Here is a 16,877-nt window from a genome sequence, read left to right as displayed (position 1 = left end):
ACCACTACGTGGTTATCTTGATATGTCATGTTCGTGGCATTATGAATCTTGTGGCTGATTGCTTATCTCGACCCAGTCAGGTTCTCCTCACAGATTGGTCCCTTCTTCCACAGGTATTTCAGTGTTTGTGTTTTCAACTGGGAACACTGCATATAGATATAGTTGCCACTCACTGGAATGCCAGAAGAGTAGATGCATTCAATCAGGGTTGGAGGTATCTTCACCTATATGCTTACCCTCTGATCAGACTTCTCTCCAGAGTCTTTTCCCTTATCCAGATCATTCCTTGTTGTGTCTTGCTTATTGCTCCATATTGGCCTGCTCAGATGTGGTTCTTTATGCCCTGGCCTTTACTGAAGCAACATCCCCTGCCCTTACATCTGTCACAGTCTCTCCTCTGACAACTGAGATTGGACATAGCTCATTCTGATGTCACCAAACTCGATCTTCATGCATGGTTTTTCTCCGGTCTCTTGCCTCAGCTCAAGGACTCACATAGTGTCTTTTCTTAACCATTCCATTCGACTTTCCTCCTTGTCTGTGTACCAGAGGTGGTGGTCTACCTTCTGACCTTGGTCTCTTCTCCATGGCTTCCACCCCTCCAGTCCTTTGGTACCTCATCTTTCTCAGTACTTTGCCTGGTTGTTTGATGAGGGTTTGTCCATGTCAACTGTTTCTAGTTATATGATTGCCCTGTTGAACACCTGATTCTCCTGTTTCCAGAAAGCTTTTTCCTTCCCTGTTATTTCTCTTCTTTTTTATTCCTTTTGTCTTGTTCATCCTCTACATCCCTTTGTTTTGTCATATTGGATCTCAATTTTGGCCTTCATGCCCTATCCAATTTCTATTTGAACCCATTGTTACATGTTCCTTGTACCATCTTTCCATTAAGTCCTCTTCCTCCTCCTCCTTACTTGAGGTCATTGTCACTGATATTTATGCCATTGATGTTTCCCACATCATTTGCCATCCCTCTTCTGTTATCCTCTGTCTTGATTGGACCTTCCGTCCCTAGACATATGCTGCCCCACCAGGTGATTTGGTGTTTTTTCCTATTTCCTTACCTTCCATTTCCCACTTGTACTCCCGTACAGTTACAGATAGTCTTCTTTGTCTGGTTTGTTGCCTGAGATATTATGTGGCCTATACTTCCTCCTTTCATGTTATCATTCCTGTCTATTTGTTCCAAAGATTCCCTCTGTGTTCTATGAGCAGTCCCCTATTGCACTCACTGGTTGGGTTTGTCAACTCATATGACTGGTATACTCTGACTTGTCCATGGAAAGTCACTGTCTGTACAATGTTTCTTTGCACCAAATTCGTCATATAACTATATTTTTAACTGCTCACCAGCCTGGAATGTGGAAAACTTCCAATACATTTGTTGCACATTACCTGCACGACCTGGCTGTTTATTTCTCAGGCAGGTATTATCTTCTTCCTGTAGTGATTCTACACATATCTGTTTGCCTTTGACTGAGGAAAGTCAACATATTATAATTTTATTATTTCACTATCCCACCTGGTGGTGGGTGTTGCCTGGTCAGGTTTGCTTCATATTATATTTGCACTAGATATGACTAATTCTATAATATTCACTGTTGAGATGGAATGTTTCTGTAAGACCACCAACAGCTTGTTCAGTGGAATGTGTATCTATATGTATTTTTCTTACTAAAAGATACCAATTTCATTTATAAAGGACTGTCAATGATGGTCCTCATTGTTAAGCAGATGAGAATCTCAGCCCATACAGTTATTCCTACGGTTGGGAGCTATCTGCTGTTCAAAAGAGAGACTTTCAGACACCTGGTGCAGTGTCTCTGGTGTGTCATTTCTCCGAACTCTCCAATGTGTATCCCCCATTCGTTTCTAGTAGAGCACAGGAGCCCTTACTACTTCCAGTTCCCAATCACTGAAGTGGTGGACTATGGAGGTTTCCTCTAAAACTTTCTAGCTAATGTGTACCCACTCGGTGAGAAGAGCACTATAGTTGTTATAATCATTATAGTACTGAACAATGAACTGTAAAATAATATTTAGTATCCAAAATGCTGGATGTTTTTTGCCCAGGCAGACTGCACTTTCCCTAATCTTATGTATTCAAGGTGCTTCCCCCCTGGGTGTTGCCCAAGCAGACCTTGCTTGTTGATATATATATACCTTATGCAAAGCACTTCCACTGGATGTATCTACCCAGATGGACTGCACTTGGCATAATCTGATGTAACCCAAGGATCTTCCCTGGATGTTTTTGCTTTGGTGGACCACACTTGGCCAAATCCTATCTATCTAAGAAACTTCCCCTGGATGTGTTTTGCCCAGGCAAACCACACCTGGCCTATTCAGATATATTTCACAGTCCTTAAGCCCTACCTATGTATTGTTATTTCATTTTTTTGTCAAGCTCATTTACTGGCACCATATTATGACTTGATATCATTATATTCAGTACTATGTCCTGTTTCTTACAATAGCTCATTATGACATGGATGTGGACAGAGGGCTAGTTATGATGACCCTCATGATTGCACTCATTACAGTAATTTATATCTTTCAATGCTAAGAGGACAGACCATGCTCAAGATAGCTTTGGGTGAGAGGGGGTAAGTATCTGTCAGAAATACATTTACAAAGTAAGAAAATATAAACTTTTTGTAACTCTAGCTTCTATTGAACTACTCATTCATTTAGGCCACACACACATGTGCTTCTTCCAGTTGAAATTGTGGGACCAGTGGAACCTTCCTTGATTCTGTGCCTCTCTTCTTTTCTTGAGGATTTGTCTAGGTGGCTCAATCATGCCAACAGCACATTGGGCATCCCCTTCCTTTCCCTGACAGTATATCCATTTCTCCATAAGTGCCTATCTGTTGGGTTGGGGGGCGGCATCTCAGAGTGACCTTATGACTTTGAAGAAGTGGGTTACAGGAGAACATTTACTGCACATCAATGTCCTTGAAATTCTTGTCTGTCATTTTCCCATTTCCTCTCTCTTTTGAATCGGTTGGTCATGATTCATTCCAACAATTCCATAGTAATTTCTTATATCATCCATCAGGGGGGATACCTGTTCCAGAACTTTTTGCTTCCACACATTGGACCTGCTATTTTAAGCTTATTCCCATTGGGCTCATCTCAAAGCTTGTCATGTGCCCAGAGCTCTGCATTTAGTGGCAGAGCACCTGTCTCAGCCAGACAAGGTTCTAAACATGGAGTGGTCTCTCCGCTCTCAGGTTTTTCACTGGGTTTGCTCTCAGCTAAACATGCCCATCATCAATGCCTTTGCCACTCTCAACACCAAACTTCCTCTTTTTGTATCCCCAGTTCCTCGTTCTTTGGCCCTGGCAGTTCATGCTCTCAGCCAGGACTGGGCTCACATTTTCTATATGCCTATCCTATCCCTTTTCTCCCTTGTGTCCTTGCTTTGATCTGTGACACTCCTTGTTTAGTTCTGTTGGTAACACTTCTTTGGCTGGTCAAACCTTGATTTCCTCTGCTTTATCAATTGGTGTCTGGGCCCCCCCTCTTCCTCTGCCCCATTCTCACTCTTTCATATGTCAACAGAAGTGAATACTACCAAGTGTTTGTTGATATCACATGATCGTTAGCTTGCACTTGTTGCTGTGAAAGTAAATAAATATATACGTAGCCCGTATTCCCTGGTACAAACAGTAGTGAAGTTAGTTTAGACACACCTGGCTCCTGAGTTTTTGGGCTGGCTCTTAGATCTGAAAATATTTTTAGAGGCCCCGACTAAACAGTTAACAGTTCATGTCTAGTTTTGTTGATTTCTTAACTTATAGTTGTTTGAAGGTTTGTACATTATAAGGCATTTAGTTTTTTTTCAGTATATATGTATCAGTAGCTTTTCAGTTACCACACCAAAATATATAAAGCATCCTTAATTGTGTAAACTTTAGGAGAATATTTAGAATTTTTGTTGGGTTGAAAATGATGTTCAACTTTTCATATGGTGTAGTAACTGCCTTTCAGTTTCGTAAAGTGTTATTTTTTCTCTATCTGTCTAAATAGGCTAAGATCTTCAGCTTCTCCCAGTAGTATACAATATGCAATTGATTAGTATTTATGGTTTTCTACCCAATGACATACTACACAGAAGAATTGATTACTAAGAAACAGAGCTGCATCCACACAACCGTATTTCAATAGCATGGTTATTATGCATTTAATGAATTAATGGATACTTTGTGAAAAATTTTTTTATGGTGTGTTTGTGACTTTTGGTTAAACCTTAATTCTCTAAGGCTTCACTGTGTCTTTTTAAAGGAAGTGAATACTTTAGAATAAATGTTTATTTATTTAACCTTACAAAAAAAGAACTGATAAATGTAGTAAGTATGGTTTGAGCAATCAATATGTAGATACATATATATATATACTTCAGTAAACTAAAATTTATTTTGAAATATGAGGTAGTCATCAGAGGTCTCATTAATGAAATGATACAAGTATCTATGAACAACATTAAAGATGACTAGTAGTCAAAAAAGAATATCACAGCTAAGTTGGATAAAAAAGGTGTAGTATTAAAGTACTTAATCATTTTGACATTATTTCATTGTATTACACATATTCTAAGTTTAAAACAAACCATGCTTAACTATTGGAATAAGAAAATATAATAGAAGTTGTAAGCCTGCTCAAATATACTAACTTTTCAGAAGTCACAGTGCAAAATAAACAGAAATAGATGTTTTATAAGCTGTGAAAACAGATATACTGTTGTGGTAACATAAATCATCACATGACTCATTAATAAAATAATGATCTCCACTGGCCAAAAAAATATGTAATGGCCAAGTGAGAAAAAATAATGGTTTAAAATTAAGTCACTTAATCTATTTGTTTGATATTTTGATGTATTTTTGATTTTTGTATGTATTCATATATTTTATTTTCATAACTTTTGTTAAATTATATTTCTGTAATTGATTTACTGATATGAATTCTGTTGCTTTTTATTGGTTTGTTATTTCTTTAAAAAATATATTTTATTTCAAAAATTTTGTAATTATGTTTTAAAACTAGTGAAGTGTCTAAAGACTATATGCATATGACACTTCTAATTTCACTTTTCTCATCCTGCTTGGAATAGGTAGATTTGTTTTTGGTTTAGATCGGATTAAAAGAAATTGTGGTAATCTTATTGATTTTTAATACAGTAATAATATTCTAAGTTATTAAAGTAAATCACTGACAATATTTATTTGGCTCCTTTTGTTGGTTTGATAACTAATAGTATTTGATATTTCAAACGAAATGTTTTTCTTTGGTCATAGCTTCAAACTGTTGCAGCTTAACACATTTTTCAAATGCATGCATACAAGTGTGTCTTTCATGCTATTCTAAATACAGTGTCTGTTTAGATTTTATTCTGGTATGCTGCTAGTTTGTAGGTATTTTATACTAAGTTGCTGAAATATTATCTATCATGATATGCTTGTTTTTTCACATGTATGTTCTCTGTTGGTAATGTGTCCTTTACTTTAGCACTTGAACACTTTTGAATGAAAAAGAAAAACAACTAAACAAAGTATATGCTATGTTTCAAATTTCTGAGTTTCATCTATGTATCGGATACATGCACAAGGTAATAATTATAGATTTGCATTGTTAAATCTTCAGTAACAATGTGGGTGCAACAACAAGCATTTGAGACTATCAAATGATCTCACCATCAAGTTATAGCATTTAAAAATTTATTACCATATCATTATACAACCAAATACTATCTCAAAAAACATATTAAAAATATGAATGTTTATCAGGCTTTGAAATTAGCAACAATCTTTAAAGATCCATAGAAATTTATTTCAGATTATTTATTGTTTTTTGAATCTACTTAAATAAATAATGGGACTTTCTTGCTTTGTCTCAACAAATTCTCTAATTTTTTGTCTGATTTCTGACTGCTTTACCTTTCATGTCAAACTCAAACAGATGATTAGCTTAGGTAAGATTAATAAATGTTGAATTGAATCCATTGAGTATCCAATTTTATTATCTGAGAGTGAATTGTCTGAATTCCTTGAAAAGAAGAAATAGACTAATAGAAGAGATTGATAGAAAATAATTGTTGTTGTTTTTTTCTAGAAAACTTTTAGTGATGCTTATGGAGGGTTCTGTAAATATGAGTATTTTCAACCAATTTAAGAAATATAGTTTTGAATTATGATTAAATTTGTCAGTTTAATTGACTATGACATTCCATTATGAACTTTAAACTTTCTAGTTTGCCAAATTAAGTCTGATGATATATAGTAATTTTCATTGATCTGTTTCAGTAATTTTGTAAGTACAAATTTTTGAAAGTGTAGTTATCTCACTGTCAGACTATTGCACATTGATCTTAATCACACTAAAACATGTTTCAAGTTTTATGATTATATTTCTATTTGAGTTTTTCTATACATCTCTTCATTAAGTTGATATTGTATATTATAACCAGTATTTTTTGGATTTGTACTGTGATTAACATTCACTTGCATAACTTAGCATGAAGATGCAGTATGTCTTGCCAATTTCTGTGACATTATGCGATGTGAAGTCCTACAAGCCAGAATGCTGAAGAAAAAACATGATTGGCACATGCAAGAACTTGCCAAAGACAAGGACCATCATCCTCACAAAGTTATTCCTACTAAAGAAAACAACCTTGCAGAAACCAGAAAACACAAAGACTGTGATAGAGAACAGTTAATTCGGCTTCAGCACAAATGCAGAGTGAGTAATTTTATTAATATTTCTTAGAAATTACTTTGCCTGTGCTCTTTCTTGTTTATATTTATTTTTGTATATCTATAAATAATTATCTTTAGTGAATCTGTTGTAAACCTGTTGTTAAATATACTTATAATACTGAACTTAAACAGTGTTGTTACTTGAACACTATGAGTATTTAATATTTTCTACAGAAAATTAAGAAAGTTTAAATGCTTCTTTCCAATATTCATCAGTGTCACAATAAAATGCATAAGAATATCCATGACAAGTCAAACAATGTACAAAATAGAAGAGCTAGTGTTCAAGACCTTATAAATTTTGTAATTGCAGAGTATAACTTGGTAATCAGTGGTATTTTTAAATTAATTAATTAATTGCCAGGCCCATTATTCAATTATATTCTAGTTAGTAGGGCGTTTTTCAAACTATGGTACACATTCCCTTCTATTAACAAAAAAATTGGAGTTGGAAGTGGATGCTGTCAGCCTTGTCAGCAGTTCAAAATTAGTGACAGTGACAGATAGTCTTTGTAATTTTGTCATAACAAACACAAGGTAAGCTAGTTTGTAAGTTTATTGCCAATAGGAACTGAACCCAAGACCCTCAGAATTATCAAAGCTGAACAAACTTGAAGTAAAATGAAACAACAATTTATAAGGCTTTAATTGGGCAAATTACAGATAGCCCATTATGTAGCTTTGTGCTTAACAGCAAAAAACATTATAGCAATATTTCAATTACTTAGAGAGTTGGAATAATCAAAAATAGTAATAATTTGAAACCCTAATTTGGATTAATTGATTATGAGTGTGACAAACAATTTAATAATAATGTTGATTAATTGATTATTGTAATAATCAAAAGCAGTTATAATTAGGCGTGATCATTTTTGTTAATATTATTTTCAGTTAATCAATTAGTTTACATGACACTGATGTAATTGCTGCTCAATGGTAATCCATCATATTGATTAAATTACCTAGCTCTCTGTCTCAAAGGAGGTTTCAAATATGGTTTAAAATATTAAATTTATAACCTGTTCTGTAATATTCACTGCAGTCAACAAGATAGAAACTTTCATAGTATATTACATATGTATTTTAGCAAAGTCATGAATCTTCATAACTTCAGATGACAAACTCTAATTGCCAGAAAACAACATGTTAACTCATGTGATTAAAATAATCCTGATTCCTTTTCAGGTTTCCTTGTAAAGAGTTTAGATAACCTCGTAGGGCAAAATCTAAACTTCAAGTTAAACTTGCTATTTCTGTAACATAGTTAATTTGGGCTATAGGAGATGACATCACTCATGACATCCTCTAGTTAGTGATGAGATCATAAAGTACCATTGCATTTTCCCACCATTAATCAAGGTTGGTGAGGGAAGTGTTGCATGTTAGCTATGTTAATCAAGGTTTTGTGATTCAGTGGCTTGCAGTATTTATTATTGTTACCTCAAATTCTCTAACTTTATACAACTGAAATTAAGAAATTTGTAACCTTCTCAGAATAAATACAAGGATCTGAACCTCTTCAGATTGATGTTTAGAAGGTTCTGTGAATAATTGAAGCAAGGAAATGTCAGAGTGAAATGAAAATTTAGAAAAAACAAAGCCATTTCATAAGTGATGGACATATATCAGCAGGTGATTATTACCAACTGTTGATCTTAATTCAGGGAGATTAAATAACAAACAAGACTGTTCAAATTAGGTGTGTTTCTTTTGAAAACAATTTGGGTAACCTTCTGGAAAGCTCAAACATTTTGTCTTACATAGTTCCATAAACTCTCATACTTTCACAATATGAAATATGTAAAGATGTAAATACTTAATAAAACATAGATGCTTGTTGACATATAGATGTAGTTAATCCTCTTACTTTCAACAAAAATAACTATTTATATGCAAGTTAGTTATATATACTTTTATAACAACATGTCATTTTTAAAGCATATTTCTTTAACCTAATTTTTATGAGTATTTATTTCATATGTGAAACTGATGAAGTATGTTCATAACCACACTCACACACATGCACATATATATTTGTAAAATACAGTGGAATGTTTGGAAGGACAGACATGGATATTTGGAGATACAAAAAATGTATAAAAAACACATTTAAGTTACTGAATGTTCAAGAAAGTCTTTATAAAATATACAGCCTGAAATATAACAAATATGCTGCCTTGTATGTTCTATGAAATACCAAATTTTAGTTCTAACAGACTTTAGGTTATTGAAAGTAAAAAAATATATATCAGAAAGGATTCTCATTTAAACCTAGGTTATGGTTCTGAGATATACTGAGTCATGATCTCAGGAAACTATATAAACTTTCTTAACAAGGTTTATCAGAAAGTTATTTAGCATATAGCTTGTATGATTTTTAATGCTTAGATCATCCAAAGATTACAGTAGGTCATTGGATGTTTCTAATTTTCTTGTACAAGTATCAGTGCACTACTTGGATCATATCCTTGATATCTGTTTTCTACATATTGATGATTAGTATATCTTCTGATTTTTCACCATATGTATGAATTTAAGAACCAGTCTCATAATAGAAAGTCATTTACTTTATTGCTGTTTCAAGTTATCTGTTTTTACAGCAAACATTACTTGTGGAAATTTAAATATAAATATTTTTGCCTATAAATCAGCCTAATGAAATCCTGAAAGAATCTAAGTTACCAGCACATGCTCCTCTATGCAGCTCAGTCCAAATTTACTTCTTGATTGGCACTCATAGTGTTTTTCGTTAGTACTTTCCTCTACAGAATTTTCAGTCAGTTCCTTGTTTTTCTTTACATTTGCTACACTTGTCTTTTATTCTAATACATGATTATTTGGAGCTTCCTGTTTGGACTTTTCTTCTTCCACCATTTGTTGAAATGAATTCTGAGTTTCATGTTACAACTACTACCACTGCTGTTCCTACTACAATTAACCTTACTTCAACTATGGTGGCTTTGGGTCCACAATTGTTGCAGAAGATTTTATAGCCTTGGTTTGCTGGGAGTTTGCTACCTTCATGCAGGCTCCTGATTCACCTTAGGATTATCCTCTCATGCCTTGTTCCGGGGTACTTGAACAAGAGGACGAAGATTTCAACAGCCTGTTTTCTCCCCCTTCTTATGACACACACTGATGTTTAGCTCCAGTGGAAGCACCCAGATCTCTTTCTCCTTTCCTGGATAAACCAGGTATGTTACATTTTGTTTTTGCCCCATTTGTTTCAACTTCCTTCTTAACCTTTTCCCATGTCTTGTCCCCTTCCTTCCTCTCCTTCGCTAGTGCCAGCTATACGGGTCTCCAAGATTAACTATCGGTTTGTTTGTCAATGGCTTCAATGCCCCCAGCAGTCCCGGTGACTATGTGGTGGGTACAGGTCTGATTTGGGCCAGGCATTTGTACTTTGCTACCACTTGGGAATCCTTCACCACTGACTCTTGGGTTCTGCAGGCTCTTTCTGAAGGGCTTGTGCTTTGTTTAAGTTCTCCTTCTGCCCTGTTCCCTCATCCCATATCCTTCCCCTCTCCTTGGGATCCAATTTCCAGCCAGTGTCTTTCTGAGCCTGTTCTAGACCTTCTTCACAAGAGTGCTATAGAACAGGTTTCTCTTCCCACTTGTTTGTAGTCCATAAGAAGGGGCTCATCTAGGTACTGTTACACCTGTCCCTCCACCAGGTCAGTGTGGGATTCTAGCTATTCTGTGAGAAAAGGTAAGATATTGTATTGGAGGTTAATATTTTCCAGCACTGAAAATGTATTTCTGATAGATTCTTACCTCTACTCACATTTCCCACCCTTCCCCACTTTCAGTGTTTTTTCCTTTTCTGTTGCTCATTCTTGAAATGAACTTGGATTAACCAACATAGAGGGAGTTAATTGTGCTAGGAGTTGTGTCACACTCCTATTGGTGGATGGTTGTCACATGGTCATTTGCATGTTACCATGCAGCTGCCACATGTGAGGGTAGGTAAGAGTAGTAAGGCTAGTGGTGAGCAAATATTTTTGCATATAGAGGGCAGTAAAGTTAGGAAAAGAGAAGGTAAGAATCTATTGGAAATATTTTCAGTGAAGTAAAATGTTAACTTTCATTTTTCTAAATTTTTACCTTTTCTGTATTACTGAATCCAAAACTCACTTTTGCCACCGATTGCTTGGCCAGTACTTATGAAGGAACATATATAGTTGTTGGAAGAAAATAAAAACATTTATTAACAAGCTTCTTTTTTTTTTCCAACAATAACCTTTCTAATAGACCTGCTTTTTTCGAATTTCTCTAAAGACTACCCTTCATAAAGGTGCTCAAACCACTTTCATTTTGAAACTCAAACTTTTTTATACATAATGCATAGACATGTAGTAGCTTTTATACAACTAAATACCTAATAAAAAGAAAATTATAACATTATTTTGGATCACATATGAATCATTATTTTATTTGTTTGTTTATTCAATGTATATGCATTTCTCACTATTTTGTATACTATGTGCAGTATTTAAAAATCACAACATTCATTCAGTTATACTTTATACTTTTTATGATATTTACTTCAAAATAAGATAACGTATACAAAGCAGATAACCTTAAACTTGTAGCATGTATGTCTTACTTAGAAATTGAACTTATTTTATTAGTAATTCTTGAAACTGCACTACATTACTATAAAAATTATATTAGATCTAATTATTCATACTTTTACAATTTTCTCTACTAAGTTCCTTTCATTCTGCTTATGTTAATGTTTTTCTTTTGATAGAGTAATTATTTTCCAATTGTCAAAATGAAAAAAAATCTGGAATAATCACATGAAGAATGTTTCATAACTTATGCTTTTTTAATTTAAAATGATGTATTATTGTCTTTTTTTTGTAACATAATATAATTATGTTCTGCATCACAGTTAGTAGCTGTAATAAGTTCTTAGTTAATCAAGTAATATGGTTTATTTAAAAATTGGGAAATATTGCTCTAGAGACTCAGTTAAAAACTAGATTGTTTCAAAACCTAAAATGGAATATTTTGGCATCATCTTTGAATGCCAATAGTGCTTACAGTTAAAGTTATATAATAATGGTCATACTCAGGAGCTTATAACAAGAAAATAAGTGGCCAGTATTCTGTGGTAAATGTTTTGCTAAATCTGTAATTCATATTGTTGTTCTTTGATGTAACAGTTTCAGACAAAATACTTTAAATAAATAAAAAATATGTTTCTTTGTTTAGCAACAATACCCAGGCGGGAATGTGGTTATCAGTTAAAGTATGCAAGGCTTGAAACATTTTCACTTAAAAAAATGTAATATTTTATTTTTCGTTAAATGAACCCACCCACTTCCAAGCCTATAATAACTACTAACTATGCAATTGGTTGTAAGAAATACAACTTCAGATACAAAAATACCAAAATTAATTACTCATCTTTACAACTTCTGACATATTCAAATGCTTAAGTGGACTGCAGAGGAAAAAATATGTATATTATTGACTGGGTAGTTTCTAAAAACTTTCTTAAAACCTCACATAAAACCACTGTTTAGGCATAATGGAGATATAGGAAGTACAACGTTTCTACTTTTATCACTAAAGAAATACTAACAAAGCATCTGTTTTTTTTTTTCATTATTGCTATAAAACAATAGATGTAATAAAAGTAATATAAAGTTAATTTTTTTTTAATTAATCATCAGAAAGGTAATAGTAAGAGCTGAAATTTTTGTAAAAAACAAGTTAACTGCAGGCATTTTCATACGCATAGCCAAGTTGCTGGTATATCATGATGCATCTGATATCTTGACAGGTATAAACAATAGCATATAACAAGTGCAACTTCGGAAATCAGACAATATCATTCTGCTTGGTATCATGTTACCTCAGAAATACAAGCATTAGTGGACATGATTGGTGGTCACATAGAATATTTGAGCATGTTACAGTCAAAGTGTCAAAATCCAACAAAATAATGGAAAAACTAACAGGCCTAACAAATATTGCAAAACATTAGGTTAACTACAAATATTTTTCCACACTCCTCTTAATATGTCCATGTGTAAAAATTTCAGGGGAATGTAGAAACAACTCTGCCATTAATTTGTTTTTAAAATATTAAAACAGTATTTCATAGAAACTTTTGTATCACATCATCCATAACAACTGATGAGTTCTGGTATTGAATGAAAAGCTTACTGGGCAGTGACTTATGGGTAGCAAAAGATAGACGTAAAATGCTATTTTTCACATCTTTTAGTATTTCCTTAAAAATCACATAGCATATACAAATCAGATAGCTTTAGTTAGTGCCTTGAATAAAACTATTCAGTTAGTGACTGAAACTACAATACGTTACTGCAGTTGAATGTTTAAGAGGCTGTAAGGTTTTTCTAGTCTGGTGTCATTGATTCCCACCAAAGCTAGGAATCAGATTGTAAAATCTTGCCCTTCATGTGCATCATCTGGTAGCCATTCAGGGATGATATGCATTTTGTACTTGTATGGTCTCAGCATCTTACACATGACCTTCTAGCATCTTGACCCTTAGAAGTTGAATGCAGCATTCACTGGAAATATTTCTTTCGCTATTAACATTTTCTGTTTATTAGACTTCTGTCACAACTTCAGCAGAATGGACATTACCAGTTACATCAACAGCTGATACTATGTGTAATTTTTTTTTATCAGTAACTAATAAGTCTTGTTGTTGACCAGTGTTGTTACTATTGCTATAATAATGCTTTACAAGAGCTGTTCTGAGATTCATAGATAATCTTTTTAATAACCTGACATGTCTAATGCTGATTTGATATTGTCATCATTGTGTACGTTTCACAATAAATACCTCTGATAGTAGTTATTTTTCATATTAGAATCACCTTCCCATAGTCTCATAAATTCTTCTAACAAATAATGCATTATCTCTGCTGATTAGTTTTGGAGCTATTGGCATTAGAATGGGCAACCAATGTGATAAAACATTATATGAAAAACTTATGTGAGAAACATGCTTTTTTGATATTAAACTGATTTGATGTGTTCTGATATCCTGACACAGATTTGTAAATTAAACCTAAATATTTATAAGGTAAGTATACTGATGATTTCAAAGTAAATTGAGGTTTTTTGATGTAACAGTAACAATCAGACAGATGTTTCATGTACAGAGAATCATCACATGACTCATAAAATGAAATCCAAGGCTGAGCATGAGGGTATTTCTCTCTCTGTATATATTGCACAAATTTAAAAAAAAAACTAGTTTTTCACATAATTTTATTATTGCCCCCCTTCCTCGGTGTTTTAACAGTAAACTGGAGGGCTACACAAAAACAAACTAAACCTTTAATTAATGTCATTTCGCTAAATTTTACTTATAATCAGATGCTAGCCAGGCGTTTTACATTTTCTATTATCGTTTATTTTGTAGCTATGTAAGTGTTACATCTTTTATATTGCGTTATATGATGCAACTGTACCTTTGATTCTAAGGTATTTTCACAAACTGCATGTTTTAATTTCCTAGGTTGCAAATTAATTATTGTTTTTGACTGAAGATGATAAAGTATTCAATAAAACGTAATTGGCCTAACCCATGAATGCGCATATAATTTTCTTTTTTTGGTTGTTTTTTTCTGCCTTTTATTGATGTTGAGTGAATGAGGAAGCAACGGATGTAAAAAAAAATAGACTTATAATGTTGCATTTGAACTCTTGGAAGTTTGGTACATCCCATAATATGACGTATGAACTGTTAAAATCATAATTTAATGTAAAAACTAATAGATCAAAGCTGTCGTGTGTGAAGCGTATAACCAGGAAGAAACGAGAAGAGAAAAATATTGGAGACATCTGAACGGTTGACGGTTGAAAGCTCAGCACCGTCTTTTCCTGCAAACATCATCTGTGATGGATGATTCGGGGATTCAAAATGATATTTTAATCATCATCTTTAATGATCGCTTCTCGTGTAATAGCAATGAATCTTCACAAGTTAATGTACGAGGTTATCATCTAAGTTATTTTTTTAATGTTGAAATGAAGGTTATCTTAAAATACCACAAGAAAGTGAAGAAATAAATATAATACTTTGACATCATTTATTTTATGTTATTCCTACTGTTATACTTTTGTTTAGCTTTGATATCATTTACTGTTGGATGAACATAACTGAATGATAATCTCTCAGTTAAGTTAAACAGAATTATATATATATTAATACTGAGCAATTTCTGTTATAACGTTATTGATCAAATAAAACATATATACAATATATAATATTTTTATTAGATGTGTTTTTCAGTTTTTGGGTATTTCTGTTGTCAATTTGCTTTCAGTTATTTTTTTATTCATTTTCTTTAGTTGTTTTAGTGATATGAGAAACGATTATGGATACTGCTCATCATCTTTTTTTGCATGGTAAGTGGTGTTACGCACTGCTTTTGTTTTGATATTCAGTTATATCGTGTTTTATTTTGTAAGTTTATACTGTTACATTTTTGATCTTCCATAGATGTATTGCTTAAATCAGTCACAAAGCACGAAATAATCTTTTTTGTTTTTAGTTTTCGTTTTGCCTTGACATTTTAACGCACACTTTTGTTCATATTAATGTTTGTGTTTAATTTGAAATGTGAAAATTTACATTTGTAACCGTATAAAATAATTTAAAACAATATTCTATATACCTAACTTACAGCACCTTTCTCATATACGTAAAAATGATTATCAGTAGGCCCATATTCTAGTCAGTGTCATCGTTTTCGTTCATTATCACTGATTATGTTACACATATAGCTATTTGGTTACAAATACACCATATATTTGAATGTAGAAAATGCTATATGGTTTTCAACCTTACTTTACTTACCCTTTGATAAAGAAATCTATTTAAAATTTGATGATACAAATTGTTTGATATTTTCAACCTCTCTTGCAGTCGAAATCTTATGTTTATAATTTAATCACGCAGCAAGGTCTAATTAGTAATTGCTGTCAACGTAAAACATTAATAACTTGTAAACACGCTTTTAATATTTATTGTAAGTTGACCTAGATATGCTTAAATTAGTTATGTTACTTCCAGCCTTCAACGTCAGCACCATATATATATTTGTAAATCGATTGTTTCATAACATAAAACGCTTGCTTTTAACTCTTTTTATTCTAATCTGTGTTATTTGCATGTCATTTATTTTATTTCAGTTACCATTATTTTTTATGACTTCCACTGTTCATGTATGTATATGTCAAACTTAAAGCATTAAAATGTAATGAACAAAAAATATATTCAAACCTATCTTTAAATTCGTCAAGATGGAGGGAGTATAATTTGATCACTTTAGTATAATTCTTGAAAAACTAGTGATGAGAATCAGTTAAACGATCTTTTTTGGTATTAGTAAAAATGCCCTTTCTTTAATGTGTATTCATTAATTAAGATTACAGCCTAAAATAACTTATCTTTGAATCAATAAAAAGTTATGAAGTACGTTTAAAGACGTTAGTATTAAAGTTGCTAATCGTGATTCATAAAATCAAAGATGTAGTTTTTACCCAATGTGGAGTTAGTACCGCTGTATGGTAGGGTTTGTATAAGTCGATAGTGTATACATTCAGTTATTAGTACTTGTAATGAAAATGTTACTGTAAGTGTTCGATTAAAAAATATTCTTCATCTTAGCTTACTGAACTTATTGTAGACAACCTTAAAAACATTGATACCAAAAATGTCTTTTTTCTGATATATGCCCCCAGTGGCACAACGGTATGTCGGCGAGTTTCGATATCCGTGGTGATCAGAGCACAGATAGCCCATTGTGTAGCTTTGTGCTTAACTACAAATAAAATAAAATAAAAAATAAATTCTGATATATTTGTAAAGAAAAAAAAAACTTGCTCGTATAGTACACTGTATGTTTCAGTATTATAATTTTTGCAATAATATGAGTTTAAAAATATTCACTAGATCGTAATTTTAGTTTAGTTATTACAGACGCTGAGAAAAAGATAGACTAAAAGTTACAGAAAAAGATATATATATACTAGTAGACTAAAATCATTACTATCTTGCTGTCCTAACATATTGTTACGTATCTGCGTGTTTGATAATTTCTTGTATAATTT

The 16,877-nt window shown here is 32.8% G+C and overlaps 1 protein-coding gene across 1 annotated transcript in view; it reads left to right on the top strand.

Moving 5' to 3' along the window:
* Window positions 1–16,877, top strand: part of LOC106478188 — an 84,639-nt gene that overhangs the window by 23,355 nt on the left and 44,407 nt on the right. The window contains exon 5 of the mRNA XM_022381883.1: window positions 6,520–6,747. Coding sequence (XP_022237591.1) covers window positions 6,520–6,747 — 228 coding nt within the window. The remainder of the gene's footprint in view (window positions 1–6,519; window positions 6,748–16,877) is intronic.

This window comes from Limulus polyphemus, unplaced genomic scaffold (assembly GCF_000517525.1).
Source record: "Limulus polyphemus unplaced genomic scaffold, Limulus_polyphemus-2.1.2 Scaffold9, whole genome shotgun sequence".
In the NCBI taxonomy this organism is placed as follows: Eukaryota; Metazoa; Arthropoda; class Merostomata; order Xiphosura; family Limulidae; genus Limulus; species Limulus polyphemus.
Note: the sequence above shows the minus strand (reverse complement) of the source record. Positions and strands in the feature narration are given on the sequence as shown.